This window comes from Panthera tigris, chromosome E3, assembly GCF_018350195.1.
Source record: "Panthera tigris isolate Pti1 chromosome E3, P.tigris_Pti1_mat1.1, whole genome shotgun sequence".
Classification (NCBI taxonomy): Eukaryota; Metazoa; Chordata; class Mammalia; order Carnivora; family Felidae; genus Panthera; species Panthera tigris.
In genome coordinates this window covers 32199698-32212630 of record NC_056675.1, presented here as the reverse complement: position 1 = coordinate 32212630, position 12933 = coordinate 32199698, and the positions used below count along the sequence as shown (strand labels likewise).

Below are 12933 nucleotides of genomic sequence, written 5' to 3'. Positions count from 1 at the left end.
GACTGCTAACTCGGCTCTCCGAGAAGGAGCAGTCTGAGGTTTTGGTTTGGTTTTGCAAGCTGAAAAGTTCTAGAGAATTCCCTTTTTTTTTCTTTTTTTTTAAATACTGCAGCGAGTCCCCTCTTGGGTAAACGTCACCAGGTGTAAGCTCCGGAAATGGCCTGAAGTGATAAGCACATCCAAGCCCATCTCCTCCCCGAACATGTATTCATCGTCAGGCAGGGGCTCCAAGACTCTCCCTGACGGAGATCCTGCCTGGGCCGTTTCCCAGCTCCATAATCCACTCGTCGATTCTGCACGAGCCCCTAATTTTTCTCTCACCTCACAAGTCAGAGGAACCCTGGGCCCCGACAGATTTCTCCCCAGGCCTAGGTCAGACTGGAGCTTCCAGCTCCTGTGTCCCCAGACGGAGGAAGTGGAGACAAGCCGTTCCCCCCACACCACCGTCTCCCACCGGGCTTTCCCCGGGCCTTTGTTCAGGACGGGACAGAGGGTGCCCGCGTGAGCAGAGTATCTCAGAACTCAGTACTCCTGTTCTCTCTGCCCCCCCCCCCCCGCCCCCACCCAGACGACCCCGTCACTACGGAACAGCCTCAGCCTAAACTTCCCAGCCAGCTGGTGATCGTCAGTGAAACAGAAGCAGACGCCCGGCCCGGCAAGAGCCTGGCGAGGAGCACAGACGTGGAGACAGCCAACCTGTCCCCCAGCCTCATCCCCGCCCGGCAGCCCACCATCTCCCTGCTCTGTGAGGACACTGCCGACACACTGAGCGTGGAGTCGCTGACCCTCGTCCCTCCTGTCGACTCCCACAGCCTCCGCACCCTCCCCGGCATCCCCCCACCACCTGTGACGCCCGCAGCGGGCACGGCGACGCCGGGCGAGGAGCCAGCGGGCCCCGCTGAGCACTGAGCGGGCGCCGGGTGGCCTCCCCATGTGTGTGTGTGTGTGTGTGTGTGTGTGTGTGTGTGTGTGTGTGGCCCCGCCGGCAGGGACCCAGTACTGCTGACCCAGAGACACATCAGGAGCACCCCGGTCCCCGCGGCCCCGGAACCATCTCTGCACCCATTCCTGTGCTCCTTTGCTCCATTTTGAATTCCTGTTTCACTTGGCGCCTCTTGGGAGAGCAGGCTGGACCCGGTGGAGACACCCCAGTGAACCCAGGGGACGGGAGGAGGTTGGCCTCCCGGTCTCTGAGCCCGGTGACCCTGGGGTGGCAGGACCCCCGCACCCTCTCATCATCAGCCGGCCGCTCCGGTCTGGAAGCTCCTTGGCCGCCATGCCTGGTGTGCACAGAAGAAGCGGACCAAGTCACTTTGGGTAGGAATTTGTAGAGAAACAAACTTGGATAAGCATCTCCTTTGGATATTTATTTCCGCTTTCGGCAGCAGATGAAAAGCATTTATTTAAAAAGCGTGTATTTAAAAAAAAAAAAAAAGTCCAAAAAAAAAAAAATCCTCAACCCTGAGGTTTGGCGTCATGTTAGACATGCGATGTTACTGTTAAGATTTCATTTTCGTCTTCCCTTGAACTTCCCAGCGTTTTGTTCTAAAGTTCTCAGTCTGGCTTTCTCCGTTTTCTTATTTCTCTATGACTCGCTAACTCCGCAAGCCTGTGGAATGATTCAAGGACCTTCCTGGAAAGTTTAGATTATTTTTTCAACAACAGTAAAGGAGACCCCACGTATTCTCAGGTACACACGGAGCTGAGAGGGCCAGAGGTTTCTCAGGCGTGGTAGCCACGGGGCCTTGCGTTTCCTGAAACGCCTGCCCGGGAAAGGGGCCGGTGCGGCCAGCTCCCCACTCAGGACCCATCCTTCGTCTCTCCGGACCGACACCAGTCAGGGCTGCTGCCCAGCTTCACCTTCAGATCTCGCCGTCTCTCTCTGTCTAGAAAGAACCGCTTGGGACCGTGCGGCCGGGATGGAAAGGAAAGGCCACGGAAGCTGTCCTGTGCGTGGCCCGTGTCCCCACCATGTGTGTTCGCCCAGGCGGGAGTGTGGGGAGACGCCCGCTGCGGGGTCGCGCCCCAGTTCGAGGAGCTGTCCAGGGAACTCCGGTCCACCGCCCTTCCTCCCGGCTGCCGCTGCAGAAACAAAAGCTTATTTTTAAAGATGAACCCCATCCCCCACCCCCACCCAGTGGCTTCTCCATTTGAGCTGGACGCGTGCAGGCCGGTTCCCCGACGTATCTGAGAAAGCGCCTACTTGGCCAGGTGCAGCCATGCAACCCTCACCTCTCTCCGGTCAGCGCTGAGACCCTCCAGACTCTCCTCCTCTGTGCCCCGGGAGTCCCAGCACACATGGGCCCGGGTGTCGGGCGGCCTGGGGAGGCGCTCTGAGCCCTCACAGTCTACCTATTCAAGGACCGCGGGTCTCCCTGGCTTCCCTCATCCTGCTGGTGAAGAAGGGCCTGCCGAGGCCAGGTCTCCTCCTCCTGAAAGAAACACGGTGGTCCCGCAGAGGAGGGGCACGGTGCCCGTGGGGACGGGGCTCTCCATCATCAGAAGCCCTCTGGGTGGGTGTGCCTACCCCGCTTCAACAGGGAAGAGACCCAGCTCGGGAAAGGAGGCCATTCAGACAGTAATTCTGGGGGCCCCAGGAGGAGGGACAAGCCATGACCCATCAGCAGGGCCCCCCTCCCCCCCACCCAGGAGGGAAAGGCAGAAGGGATGGAAGGGGTCAGGGGAGGAGAAAGGGCATGTCAGCAGTCCTGTGTTCTATGTGATTTTTTGCTGGGACGTAAGAGCAGGCTGGCTCCCTGGTTTGGCAGGGGCTGTGGGGCAGAAGTAGAAGGCGAGTAACTTCCCAGCCCGGGGGCGTTATTGGGAAAAACAAGCCCATGCAGGTCCCCCGCCCCCCCGCCCTGGGATCGCCAGCCTGCCACCAGAAATCCCATGGCTCCAAGTGGCTTTGTGGCCACTGAGCCCTGGAGGAGAGATGGGAGCACAGCATGCCTCGGGGGCCCTGCGGCAGCATTGTCGGGGCTGGGAGACGGGAACACAGCCCAGCCTCCAGCAGCAGCTGAGCAAGGGTGTTGATTGCCAAGGGCAGGCCTCTCCCAGAGGTGGGCTTGCGATGTGGGTCCTGCGACCTCGGTGGGACACCTGTAGGTGTGGGGTGGGGACTTCCTTTGAGCAGGGGCTCCCAGGCACCTTGCTGGTGAGGGGGCGGCATACAGCTTTGTGCGAGGAGGTCTGGGGTCCAGAGGAGGTTGGCTCTGATGAAGGACCATCAGAGGGCTGGGTCTTGACCATCGTGGCGGCATTGGGCACGGCCGCGTCTTCAGGAGCACCCCGCAAGCCTAAGAGCGGGGTGCTCCCAGGCAGGCCAGCCCAGGCAGAGGGCACTTGGACCCCAGCGTCGGGCAGAGGGAGGCAGAGCGGGGAATCCTGGCAGAGCAGGAGTGGGGACCACAAACCTTCTGGACTCCTCGGCAAGCCCACCCAGCCTACAATCTCCGTGTCCCTACAGAGAGAGGGGCCAAGCCCACCTGCCTCAAGTCCATTGGGCCCAGTAAGTTTGCCAAGCCAGGGGCAGGGCTCGCCGCCTAAACCCCCAAACCTCAGCTGTGAAAGTTGCTGTGGAGAGAAGCATACGTCCTTCCAGCTTAAGGGCCCGAGCGAGCCAGGGCACCTCTCCCTGAGGGTGGGGCGGGGTGAGGCCAGGGGCTCCCCAGGACCAGCCCCAAAGCCACAGCAGGAATGCGGGGCAGATGAGGGGCCGGGACACGGCCTGCCTCACTGCAGGCCTTTGCTCCCTTCTCCTCCCTCTGGCCTGTCTGCCCCCCCCCCAACCCCACCCCGCTCTCTGCAGAGGGCAGCCCCCCACCCAAACACCTGAATTAACAAGACCCCCAGGCGGGAGGGAAGGGACAGCCCTCGTTAAAGACATACACTAGATTTCCCTAAAGTCTCACGACGCACTGTTAGAAATAAAGGCACGGGGTGAACGGATTCTCATCTTTTCTAGATGCAATAAATAAGAAATATTTAATGTAGTCATGTTGACATTGGGCATAAACTATCAGGGTTCCTTATGTTCCTCTGAGGTGAAAATATGTAAATAATTCTCGGCCCAAGGCAGAGCAGGGCTTGAGAAACCTCCCGCTTCTGGGCCAAGGGACCGTTCCAGGGAAGAACCTGCTGTCGCCAGCGTGACTCATGCTTGGTGGGCTCCCAACACGAGGGTGGAAATGAAAACTGGAACTTCCTGGTAAATTTGAACTTGGCAATAAAACAGAAAAAGTTACCAAGAACGTGGCTGCTCCGTGGTGCTGCGGTGGCGAGGCCGTGACCCTGCAAAGGGGGAAGGTTCTCTGCGGCCTGACCCCCTTGGCCCGTTGCGGCTGCGTGGTGGGGGTGTGGCAGCTGGGGGCCCTCCCCGCCCCCACCCTGGCCAGGTATTCCCCGGTTCCCGAGAGGGAGCTGGCCGCATTCAGGCGGTGCTCCGGGCCTAGCCGGGCGCAATGAGATTGGCCCGTGCTGTCGGCAGGAGGCTCTCCCTCCACGCCTCTGGTTCTGCATCTGTGGAATGGGGCCATTACGGCCCTACCTCATAGGACGAGCTTGGGGAGCCTCTCTGTCACCACTTGCACGTGTCACTGGCCACGGGAAGCAGGAAGTGCTCCCCACCGAGGACAGAGTCTGCTGAAGTCAGCCCTGGGACAGGCCCTGTTCCAGAAGACTGTGTGCACCAGTGTGAGCTCTGGGGATGGGTTCACAGGCTCTCCAGCTTAAACCTGGCTCAGAAACAGCCGGGACCTTCTGGGCCATGAGGTAAAACTCGAAGTGACCCCGGAATATAAACGGTCACCCCCCCCCCCTTTGTGTCGAGGGTTGCAGCATCTCTGGTCGAAGGTGACCGCTGCTGCTGAGGGCGTGGCTTAGCTCCTAGGAAGCCTGCCCACGAGGCTGGGGCTGCAAAGGCATGGGGTTCCCTGGGTCGAGGCTGGATCGTGCCCTGCACCGTGGCCTGCTGGGTGCCCGGTGCCGGGCCACACCTGGCCTGCGGCCTCAGCCATCCCCATAGTAGCCCTGCCTGGCAGGCACACGGTCACTCATGTGTTTCGATGACTTCGGTTTAGGAAAAGGAACTTGCTGGAAGGATACTCCCAGAAAAGGGGGAAGACAGGCCTCAGGGTGGGTGGAACTGGGGATAGCAGCTACTGGGGGACTCCCTCAAGTGGGTGTCTCTCGGCCAGCCAAGGGCCAGGCCCCCGCATTGTGGAGACCGGCACCGGGAGTGAGTGGTGAGGGGCCGGTGCCAGCCAGGGCCCCTCCACAGCACAGCACTGCTTTCACCCACGTGAAGAAACGGAGGCCCAGTGGGGCTCAGCACCCTTCCCAAGGACCCTGGAGCACAAGCCCAGGCCTGTGTGCTTTGTGCTGCCCACGCACTCTGAGACCCTGGCTGCCGGGCCAAGTGTCTTTGGGCTGTTTACAGGAAGAAGGAGTTGAGGCAGTAGTTCTTGGATGAATGGGTGCTGGAACCATCTGGCACACTTGTCCACCGTCACGACCCCAGACCTAGTCAGCGGGACCCCGAGGTGCTGTCTGGCTGAAGGCCCTTTGCACGGTGCACATGGGTACAGAGAGGTGGCTCTTTCCTCCTCTGCCTCCTGGCTCTTAGGGAGATGCCAGCTTCTCGTCAGGAGGCAGAATCTAGAACCAGACTCTGGCACTCACCAGCCTTGTGGCCACGGCCAGGTCACCTCTCTGTGCTTGGGTTTCCTCGTCTGCAAAGACAGGAGCCCGCCTTGTGGGTGGTTAGGCCGGAGGGAGTCACACAGGCCAAGTGCAGGCGGCCTGGGGGCCTGGGGGGCTCTGGGCATGACGCCCTCGGTGGCAGCTTCCCCCACCGCCTTCCCAGCCCAGGCTCAAAACCCGGGAGAGGCCTGGGTCTCGTTTGGGGGCCTGGGGCCAGCCACTTGGCTCTCCCAGTCTCTGGTTCTTGTCTGTAAGGCAGCTGGGGAGCGCCCTCAGCAGAGGCTTCACCCAGAGCATTGGGGGCCCTCTGGCACGAAGTGGCCCAGCGTCCCCGGGGGGGGGGGGGGCAGGGGGTCTGCCCTGGTGGAGGTGCCCAGCAGGCCTGTCCCTGCATCTCCCGGTGCCACCTGGAACGTGGAAAGGCAGGGAAGCCACGGGCAGGCAGCATGCTGCCCTTGAGCCCTGCACTCAGGGAAGATGGCTGCTCGGCGGCCGCCTGCTGGAAACCCCCTTCCCCTCCTGTCCTCACGCCCCGTGGCGCCTCAGAGCCGTGGGAAAAAACCTTCAACATCTGAAGCGCTCCTCTCCGAAGGAAGATAGGTCTGAATCACCAAGACGGGAACACACGGGGCTTCCCAGGAATTTACTCTCGAGTGTGCGGACGGGCAGCGTGAGCCCTCCCGTGCCCTTGAGACACCTCACCCGCCCCAAACCCCGGTGCCAAGGCCCTGGGCCCACCCTGCTCCCGGGCCACACGTCACGCAGCTCGGCCCGATTTCCCTCCAGGACAGCGGCCTGTGCCCCCCGGAACACACACACACACCTGACACCCGAACGTCGCTTCAGCTCCGCACTAACCTTATCCTTCCAGTGTAGTAAAACCTCGGATGGCAAGCACCTTGTTCTGTGAGCCTTCTGCAAGACGAGCACACGTTTCCAACAAACTTTAACTTGATCAACGAGGGACATCTTGCCATGCGAGCAGCATGGGACACTGAGCGTCACATGGTCACAACCGATCACAATTCGATTTGATACTCGATGTGATTCAACCGTTCACAATTCGATCTGAGTGCTTCGGATGACAGGCATGTTTCAGGAGCAAATCATGCCTGCAAACCAAGGTTTTACTGTATTTAAAAGGGACTGACTTCACCCCTGGGAACAAGACACAAAACCAATACCACTCACTGTATGTGTTTCCTGGGGCCATCGTAACAAATGACCACAATTCGGTGGCTGCAAACAACAGAGAGGTCCTTACACGATTCTAGAGACCGGAGGTCTGAAATCAAGGGGTCATGTGGGCTGACTTCCTCTGGGGGCTCAAAGGGAGAGGCCGTTCCCTACCTCCCTCCTGGCTTCGAATGTTGCTGGCGTTCCCAGTGTTCATGACGTATGGCCGCCTCGCTCCAGTCTCTGCCTCTGTCTCCACGCTGTCCTTCCTTTGTCCCTCAGTGTCAAGCCCCCTTTCTCTTACGAGGACACCAGTTGCTTGATTTAGGACCCTGTCTGATCCAGGATGATCTCACCTAGAGATGCTTAACTTCTTAACATATACAAGGACACTGTTTCCAAGTAAGGTCATGTCCCCAGGTACTGGGGGGTAGGATGTGGACATATCTTTTGAGGGTGGGAGGTGACCATTCAACCCACTATATTTGCCAGAAATTCAAGATAACATACAAGTAAATACAATAAGCAAAAACATGATTCCTTTTTTTTTTTTCATTTTTATTTCTTTTCAGAAGAGAGCATGCACAACCAGGGGAGGGGAGAGTGAGAGAGTGAGAGAGAGACAGAGGGAGAATCTTAAGCAGGCTCCATGCTGAGTGTGGAGCCCAATGTGGGGGCTCAGTCCCACGACCCTGGGATCGTGACTTGAGCCAAAATCAAGAGACACTCAACTGATTGAGCCACCGAGGTGCCCCTCCATATGATTACATTTTAACCACCTCCCATTACCTACTTTGGGCTCTGAGCCCAAGGCCCACCCTCTCTCTGTATGCAGGGCGACCAGCTCATGTTAGGGACCTCCTAGCACCCAACCAAGGCTTTCTCTTTGACAGGATCAGAAGAGCTGATCAAAGAGAGGCAGAACCTTACTCTGGGACTCTGTTACTGAAGTCAGTGCCCTTGTACCCCTTAACATCATCTCCGGGCCACCAGATCGAAGATGCTGCCGTGGCATACACAGACCACTGGTCACAGTGTGGCTCCAACCAGGGTTGGTTGATTGGCTGTTTTTTTTATCTTCCTTTTCCAGTAGACTCACCTAGAGGCAAGGATTATGTCTTGTTTGACCCAGTCTCCCTGAGGCTGAATACAGGGCATGCTGTGGGCTGTCTATGAACGTGCGTTGGATGGATGGATGGATGGATGGATGGATGGATGGATGGATGGAGCCATTCTTGGACGCAGTCCCAAAATCGCAAAGCCAGGGACCTTTGAAAGAATCTGCCAGGGCCAGCTGACAAGGACAGGAGCATTTGAGGACTCTACTTTGCCACCATTGGAAGTTGTGTCCCCCGGCCCTCCCCAGGTGCCTGAGCTGCCAACCCTGCCTCCACTGAAGCCCCTCGCAGGACCAATGGCTTCGGAGCCAGCAGACCGGTCTCAGCCCCTCGGCCCTGAGTGCGTGGTTGAACCCGGGACCCTCCCTGGCAGGGACCTTAGGTGTATAGTGGGGACAGGGAAGCCAAGCACTCAGCACCCGGCCTAGAGTCACCTGGCCCGAGGTCCCCACCAGCAGCCGAGCTGGAGTCAAAGAGGAGCTTTGGAAAACAGCTGATGGCCCTGCCCTTCCCAGGGAGCCAGCGCCTCTGGGGTGTGGCCGAGCCCTGGATTCCCTCTGAGGCCCCAAGGCGACTCTGGAGGGCAGTCAAGATGAGAACGAGCCTTGGCCACGCTCCGTCCCTCACCGCAGCCACGTCCAGAAGACCCGAGCTCTTTTCCCAGGATAGGCCCTCCTCTGGTCACCCACGCCACAGCAGCCTCGTCAGCTGTCCCCTGCTTTCTTCCATCAGTGTCCACCTGTTTCCTTCCTGGCACTTGTCACACCCTGAGCTATTTCTGTTTCTGTTATTCCAAGTCCCATTGTTCTAGTGTGCGGAACGCTGAGAACAGAGCCAGAGGTAAGGACATGGCTGGCAGCTGGCTTTTCGGTGCGTGATCCCTGGAAGCAGGGGTGGGAGCCGGGCTGGAGCGACAGAAGGGCAGAGAAGGCAGTGGGGAGGCTGGCGAACGAGGTGCGGCTGGACTGGTCACCGCTGCGGGGATCTGGCGCCCAGGCCCCGCCGTGGACCCCGTGCAGAAGTTCACAGAACGACCTCAGAGAGGACAGAAGGTCAGCGCCTATCCACTGACGCTCCCGCCCTGTTGGCTGAACTCGTTCCAGGGTGAGAGTGGCCCGGCTTCCCCAGCCACCCTGCGTGGGAGCCCATGTGGCCCCCCGGTCAGCCCTGCTTTGCCCCGAAGATCGGATGCCCGAGGTAGGGAGCTGGCGGGCCGGGGGGCCTGGCCTCCGAGGCCGACGCGGGGAGGTGTTCCTGGGCCCCAGACATCGTCTGCGCCGGTTAAACCAGGGGTTGCAAACTGGTGACTCACCACCCGATGCAGCCTACCCGCGTGTTGTGTGTGACCTGCGCGGGCGCTTAAAGAAGCACCGAACCGTCATTTTCGAAATGGAGATCTCCGATAAATACCTAGATTCGTGGCTTCTCTCGAAAAATCAAATCTGGGGACTACGGGCCCCCGTTCCAAACTGAGCTCAGCCAGGCTGAGCCTGGGCTCAGCCATGGTTACCGGTGGCCACAGAGTGATTTTTTCTTTGCCCCCCCCGAGTGTGCAACCCCTGTGTCAGGCCCGGGGAGCCCAGCCCTCCCCGTCTGTCTGCCCACCGTCCTGTCCCCTGATTTGCTGGACGAGCCAATCCATGTGGGACCCATCCAGCGCCTGGGAGTAAACTGAGGCCACCCTCTGGGGTCTCCCCCCTCCCCGAGAAATACTCCATGGCTACCGTTGGTCTTTCACTTTCTCTTGTTCTGCTTCCCTCCGGGCCGGTCCCCAAAAATGTCAGTGACAGCAAAAACATGAGGGCACACCGCCACAGGAATGTCCTCTGGGGACTCACTCTTTCTTCGGCTGTTTCTCCTTCTTGTTCTTCATTGAGGTGAAATTCACACAACGTGGAATGGATCATGTTCGGGGCGCCTGGGGGGCTCCGTCGGTTAAGCCTCCGACTTCGATTCAGGTCACCATCTCACAGTTCGTGGGTTCGAGCCCCGTGTCGGGCTCTGTGCTGACAGCTCAAACCTGCCTGGAGCCTGCTTTGGATTCTGTGTCTCCTGCTCTCTCTGCCCCTCCCCCCTCTCAAAAATAAACATTAAAAAAAAGAGAGTCAGGTTCAAGCGAACAACTCCTCAGCTTCAGGTTCGTTCACTGTGGGGTGTCACCACCACCTGTATCTAGTTGGACAGTGTTTTCCTCACCCCGAAAGGAAACCCCAGGCCCACTCAGCAGCCACTCCCCTCCCTGCCTACCCCCCCCCCCCCCCCCCCCCCCCCCCAGACCTTCCTGCCCCTACGGGCTGGCCTGTTCAGTTTCCTGCAGGGGACGTCGTGCAGTATGTGACCTTCTGTGACCGGCTCCTTCCACGCTGTAGCCCGTGTCAGCATCTCAGCCCCTGCCAGACTGAGCAGGGCACGGTTATATGGATGGTACACTTGTCGTTATGCATTGTCTCCCGATGGCTGCTGGCTAGTGTCACCCTTTTGGAGACTGAATAGCACTGCTGTGGAAAGGAGTGCCCCTGTCTCTCCTCCTTCGGCTTTTGAAGTCCGGTTTGATTCGGAAGCATTTTATTTTTTTGTTTTATTTATTTTGAGACCGAGAAAGAGCATGCACCTGAGCAGGGGAGGGGCAGAGAGAGAGAGGGAGGGAGGGAGGGAGAGAATCCCAAGCAGGCTCTGCACTGTCGGCACAGAGCCCGACGTGGGGCTTGAACTCACCAACAGTGAGATTATGACCTGAGCTCAGACACTCAACTGGCTGAGCCACCCAGGGGCCCCCGATGTGTTCAATTTTTGTCTTTTTCTCCATTGCACTGATTTGCCAACGAATTGCACAGCTTTGGTGACAATATGGCAAAGTACAGAAAAATCGTGTTTTCCATCGTCTTCCCACGAAGGGACCACCCCCTGGTGGGATGCTGGCAGAGTCCCTTCCGGGCTTTTTTCTATGCCTTTTAGCGATTGAAATAATACAGTGGGTGTAACCTCACATCCTGCTTTTAACACTTAGCCCCCCTGGTGTCAGCGTTTCCCCGTGTTACTGGAAGCTCCATTTCCAAAGAACGTCAAAGCAGTGGTGCCGGATGTTGCTTCCACTTTCATCGGTTTGAATCACCCTACCGTGAACATCTTGATACACAAGCCCTTGTCCACATTTTATATCATCAGTCCCTACAAGACGTTCTGAGCATGGGGATCACCAGGTCGTGGAAGCAGAAATCACTTTGAGGTTCTGGCTGCAAACTTTCCAAAAAGGCCGGAGCATTGGCGCCCCCGGCGGCAAGGTGCCATTTCACCCGCAGCATCCCCAGCACTGAGTGTTGTCTGTTTTAAGGGTTTTTTTGGTTTTTGGTTTTTGGGTTTTCTTGAGAGATCGAGAGAGAGAGAGAGAGAGAGAGAGAGAGAGAGAGAGAGAGAGAAACAGAATCTGAAGCAGGCTCCAGGCTGTCCCTCGGCCCCGACACGGGGCTCGAACTCACAAGCCGAGAGATCGTGACCTGTGCCGAAGTCGGACGCTTAACCGACGGAGCCCCCCGGGCGCCCCGGGTGCCGTCAGTTTTGACATCCTTCCCACTCACCAGCAGCTCAGAGCTCACCTCCTCTGTGGAGCTTCCTTGGCGTTCCCCTCTCCATCCTTCACATCCCTGGGGCCGGTCGCCACTCCCCACCCCCCCACCACCTGCCCCTAGTCGGTCCCGCCGTGGTTGATTCTGGCCGTACCATTTGCAAGTCTGGTGCAGCCGGGGGCAGAATCTCTGAGGCACATGAGCCCCCACCCACCCAGCCTCCCGGCCCCAGGGGACCAGCACATTTTGAGCCTCTCTCAGGTGCTGAGAAGCTCCCCCCAACAACCTATAAGGTTGGCACTATGCTCTTTTACAGACAGGCAACTGAGAGACCCAGCCCAGAGAGGCTGCCTGACTTGCCCAGGGTCACACAGCTGCTAAGTGGTGGTGCACCACCCCAGCAACGACGTCCTGCAGGCCAAGCCCAGCTAAGTGATTCACACGCCCGATCTCAGTTTACCCTCCCCAAACCTTACCACGCTGCTCTCATGATTATCCTCATTTTACAGATGAGGAACCCAAAGTCCAAGGTCATCCAGCCGAGAAGTGTTGGAGTCGAGTCTGCCTCTAAGAGAGCAAGGCCGGAAGTCCCCACCCCCCCACCCCACCCCTGCCGACGTCCCCTGGGCCTGAGCTGGGCCTCACCAGCTCCAGCTGCTGGGGCAGGGAATACGCCCCGCCCCCCCCCCCCCCCCCCGCCCCGTTCTCCTGCTCAGAGAATTCACAGGAACCATTTGCAGCCTGGCCCTATCTCACTCCTTTCTCGAGAACCTGCTTATCTCCCTCGCTTTATCAACTCCGGGTTTCTTGCCAATCTGCCCCAGGTGGCAACAGTCCTTTGGGGTACCTGCTGCCCAAATCCCTCAGGAACTGTCCCCTCTGCCTGGCCTTGGTGGCACCTGTCACCAAGAAGAGGTGACTGCAAAGCCCCCCTGCCCTCCGGCCTCTCCCTGGGAGGCCCCAGTGGGCAGGGAGGGAGATTTCACTTTGTCTGCCGCTTGAACTTATATTCAGCAAGCACTGATTGAGCACCTACTGCGTTCCAGGCCCTGGGGAGGCAGCAGTGAACGAGTTGGACCAAAAGCTCCATGCCCCGTGGAGCTGACCTCCCAGCAGGGGCAGGCAGGCGAGAAAGGAAATAAATAAATACGTACATAAATTCTGCCAGACCCAGCAAGCCCTGAGTGCACAGGGAAATACTGATAGAGCTGGGGATTAGGGTTGGGCCAGCCAGTGAGGAGAGGAAGGGGCTGCAGGGTTTTTTTGTTTCCTAACGTTTATTTTTGAGACAGAAACAGAGCGTGGGGGGGGGGGGGGGGGGGGGGTGCAGAGAGGGAGGGGGACGCAGAATCCGAAGCAGGCTCCAGGCTCCG

The 12933-nt window shown here is 58.7% G+C and overlaps 1 protein-coding gene across 5 annotated transcripts in view; it reads left to right on the top strand.

Moving 5' to 3' along the window:
- The window catches only part of CLEC16A (C-type lectin domain containing 16A), a 201620-nt gene extending 197367 nt beyond the window's left edge, over positions 1 to 4253 (top strand). For 3 of the 5 annotated variants that reach the window (XM_042971412.1, XM_042971414.1, XM_042971411.1), the window contains one exon: positions 569 to 4253. In XM_042971412.1, the coding sequence (XP_042827346.1) occupies positions 569 to 909 (341 nt within the window). In that variant the 3' untranslated portion in view covers positions 910 to 4253. The remainder of the gene's footprint in view (positions 1 to 568) is intronic. The other 2 variants (XM_042971415.1, XM_042971417.1) reach the window with 2 other exon arrangements.
- Positions 4254 to 12933: the final 8680 nt, after the last annotated feature.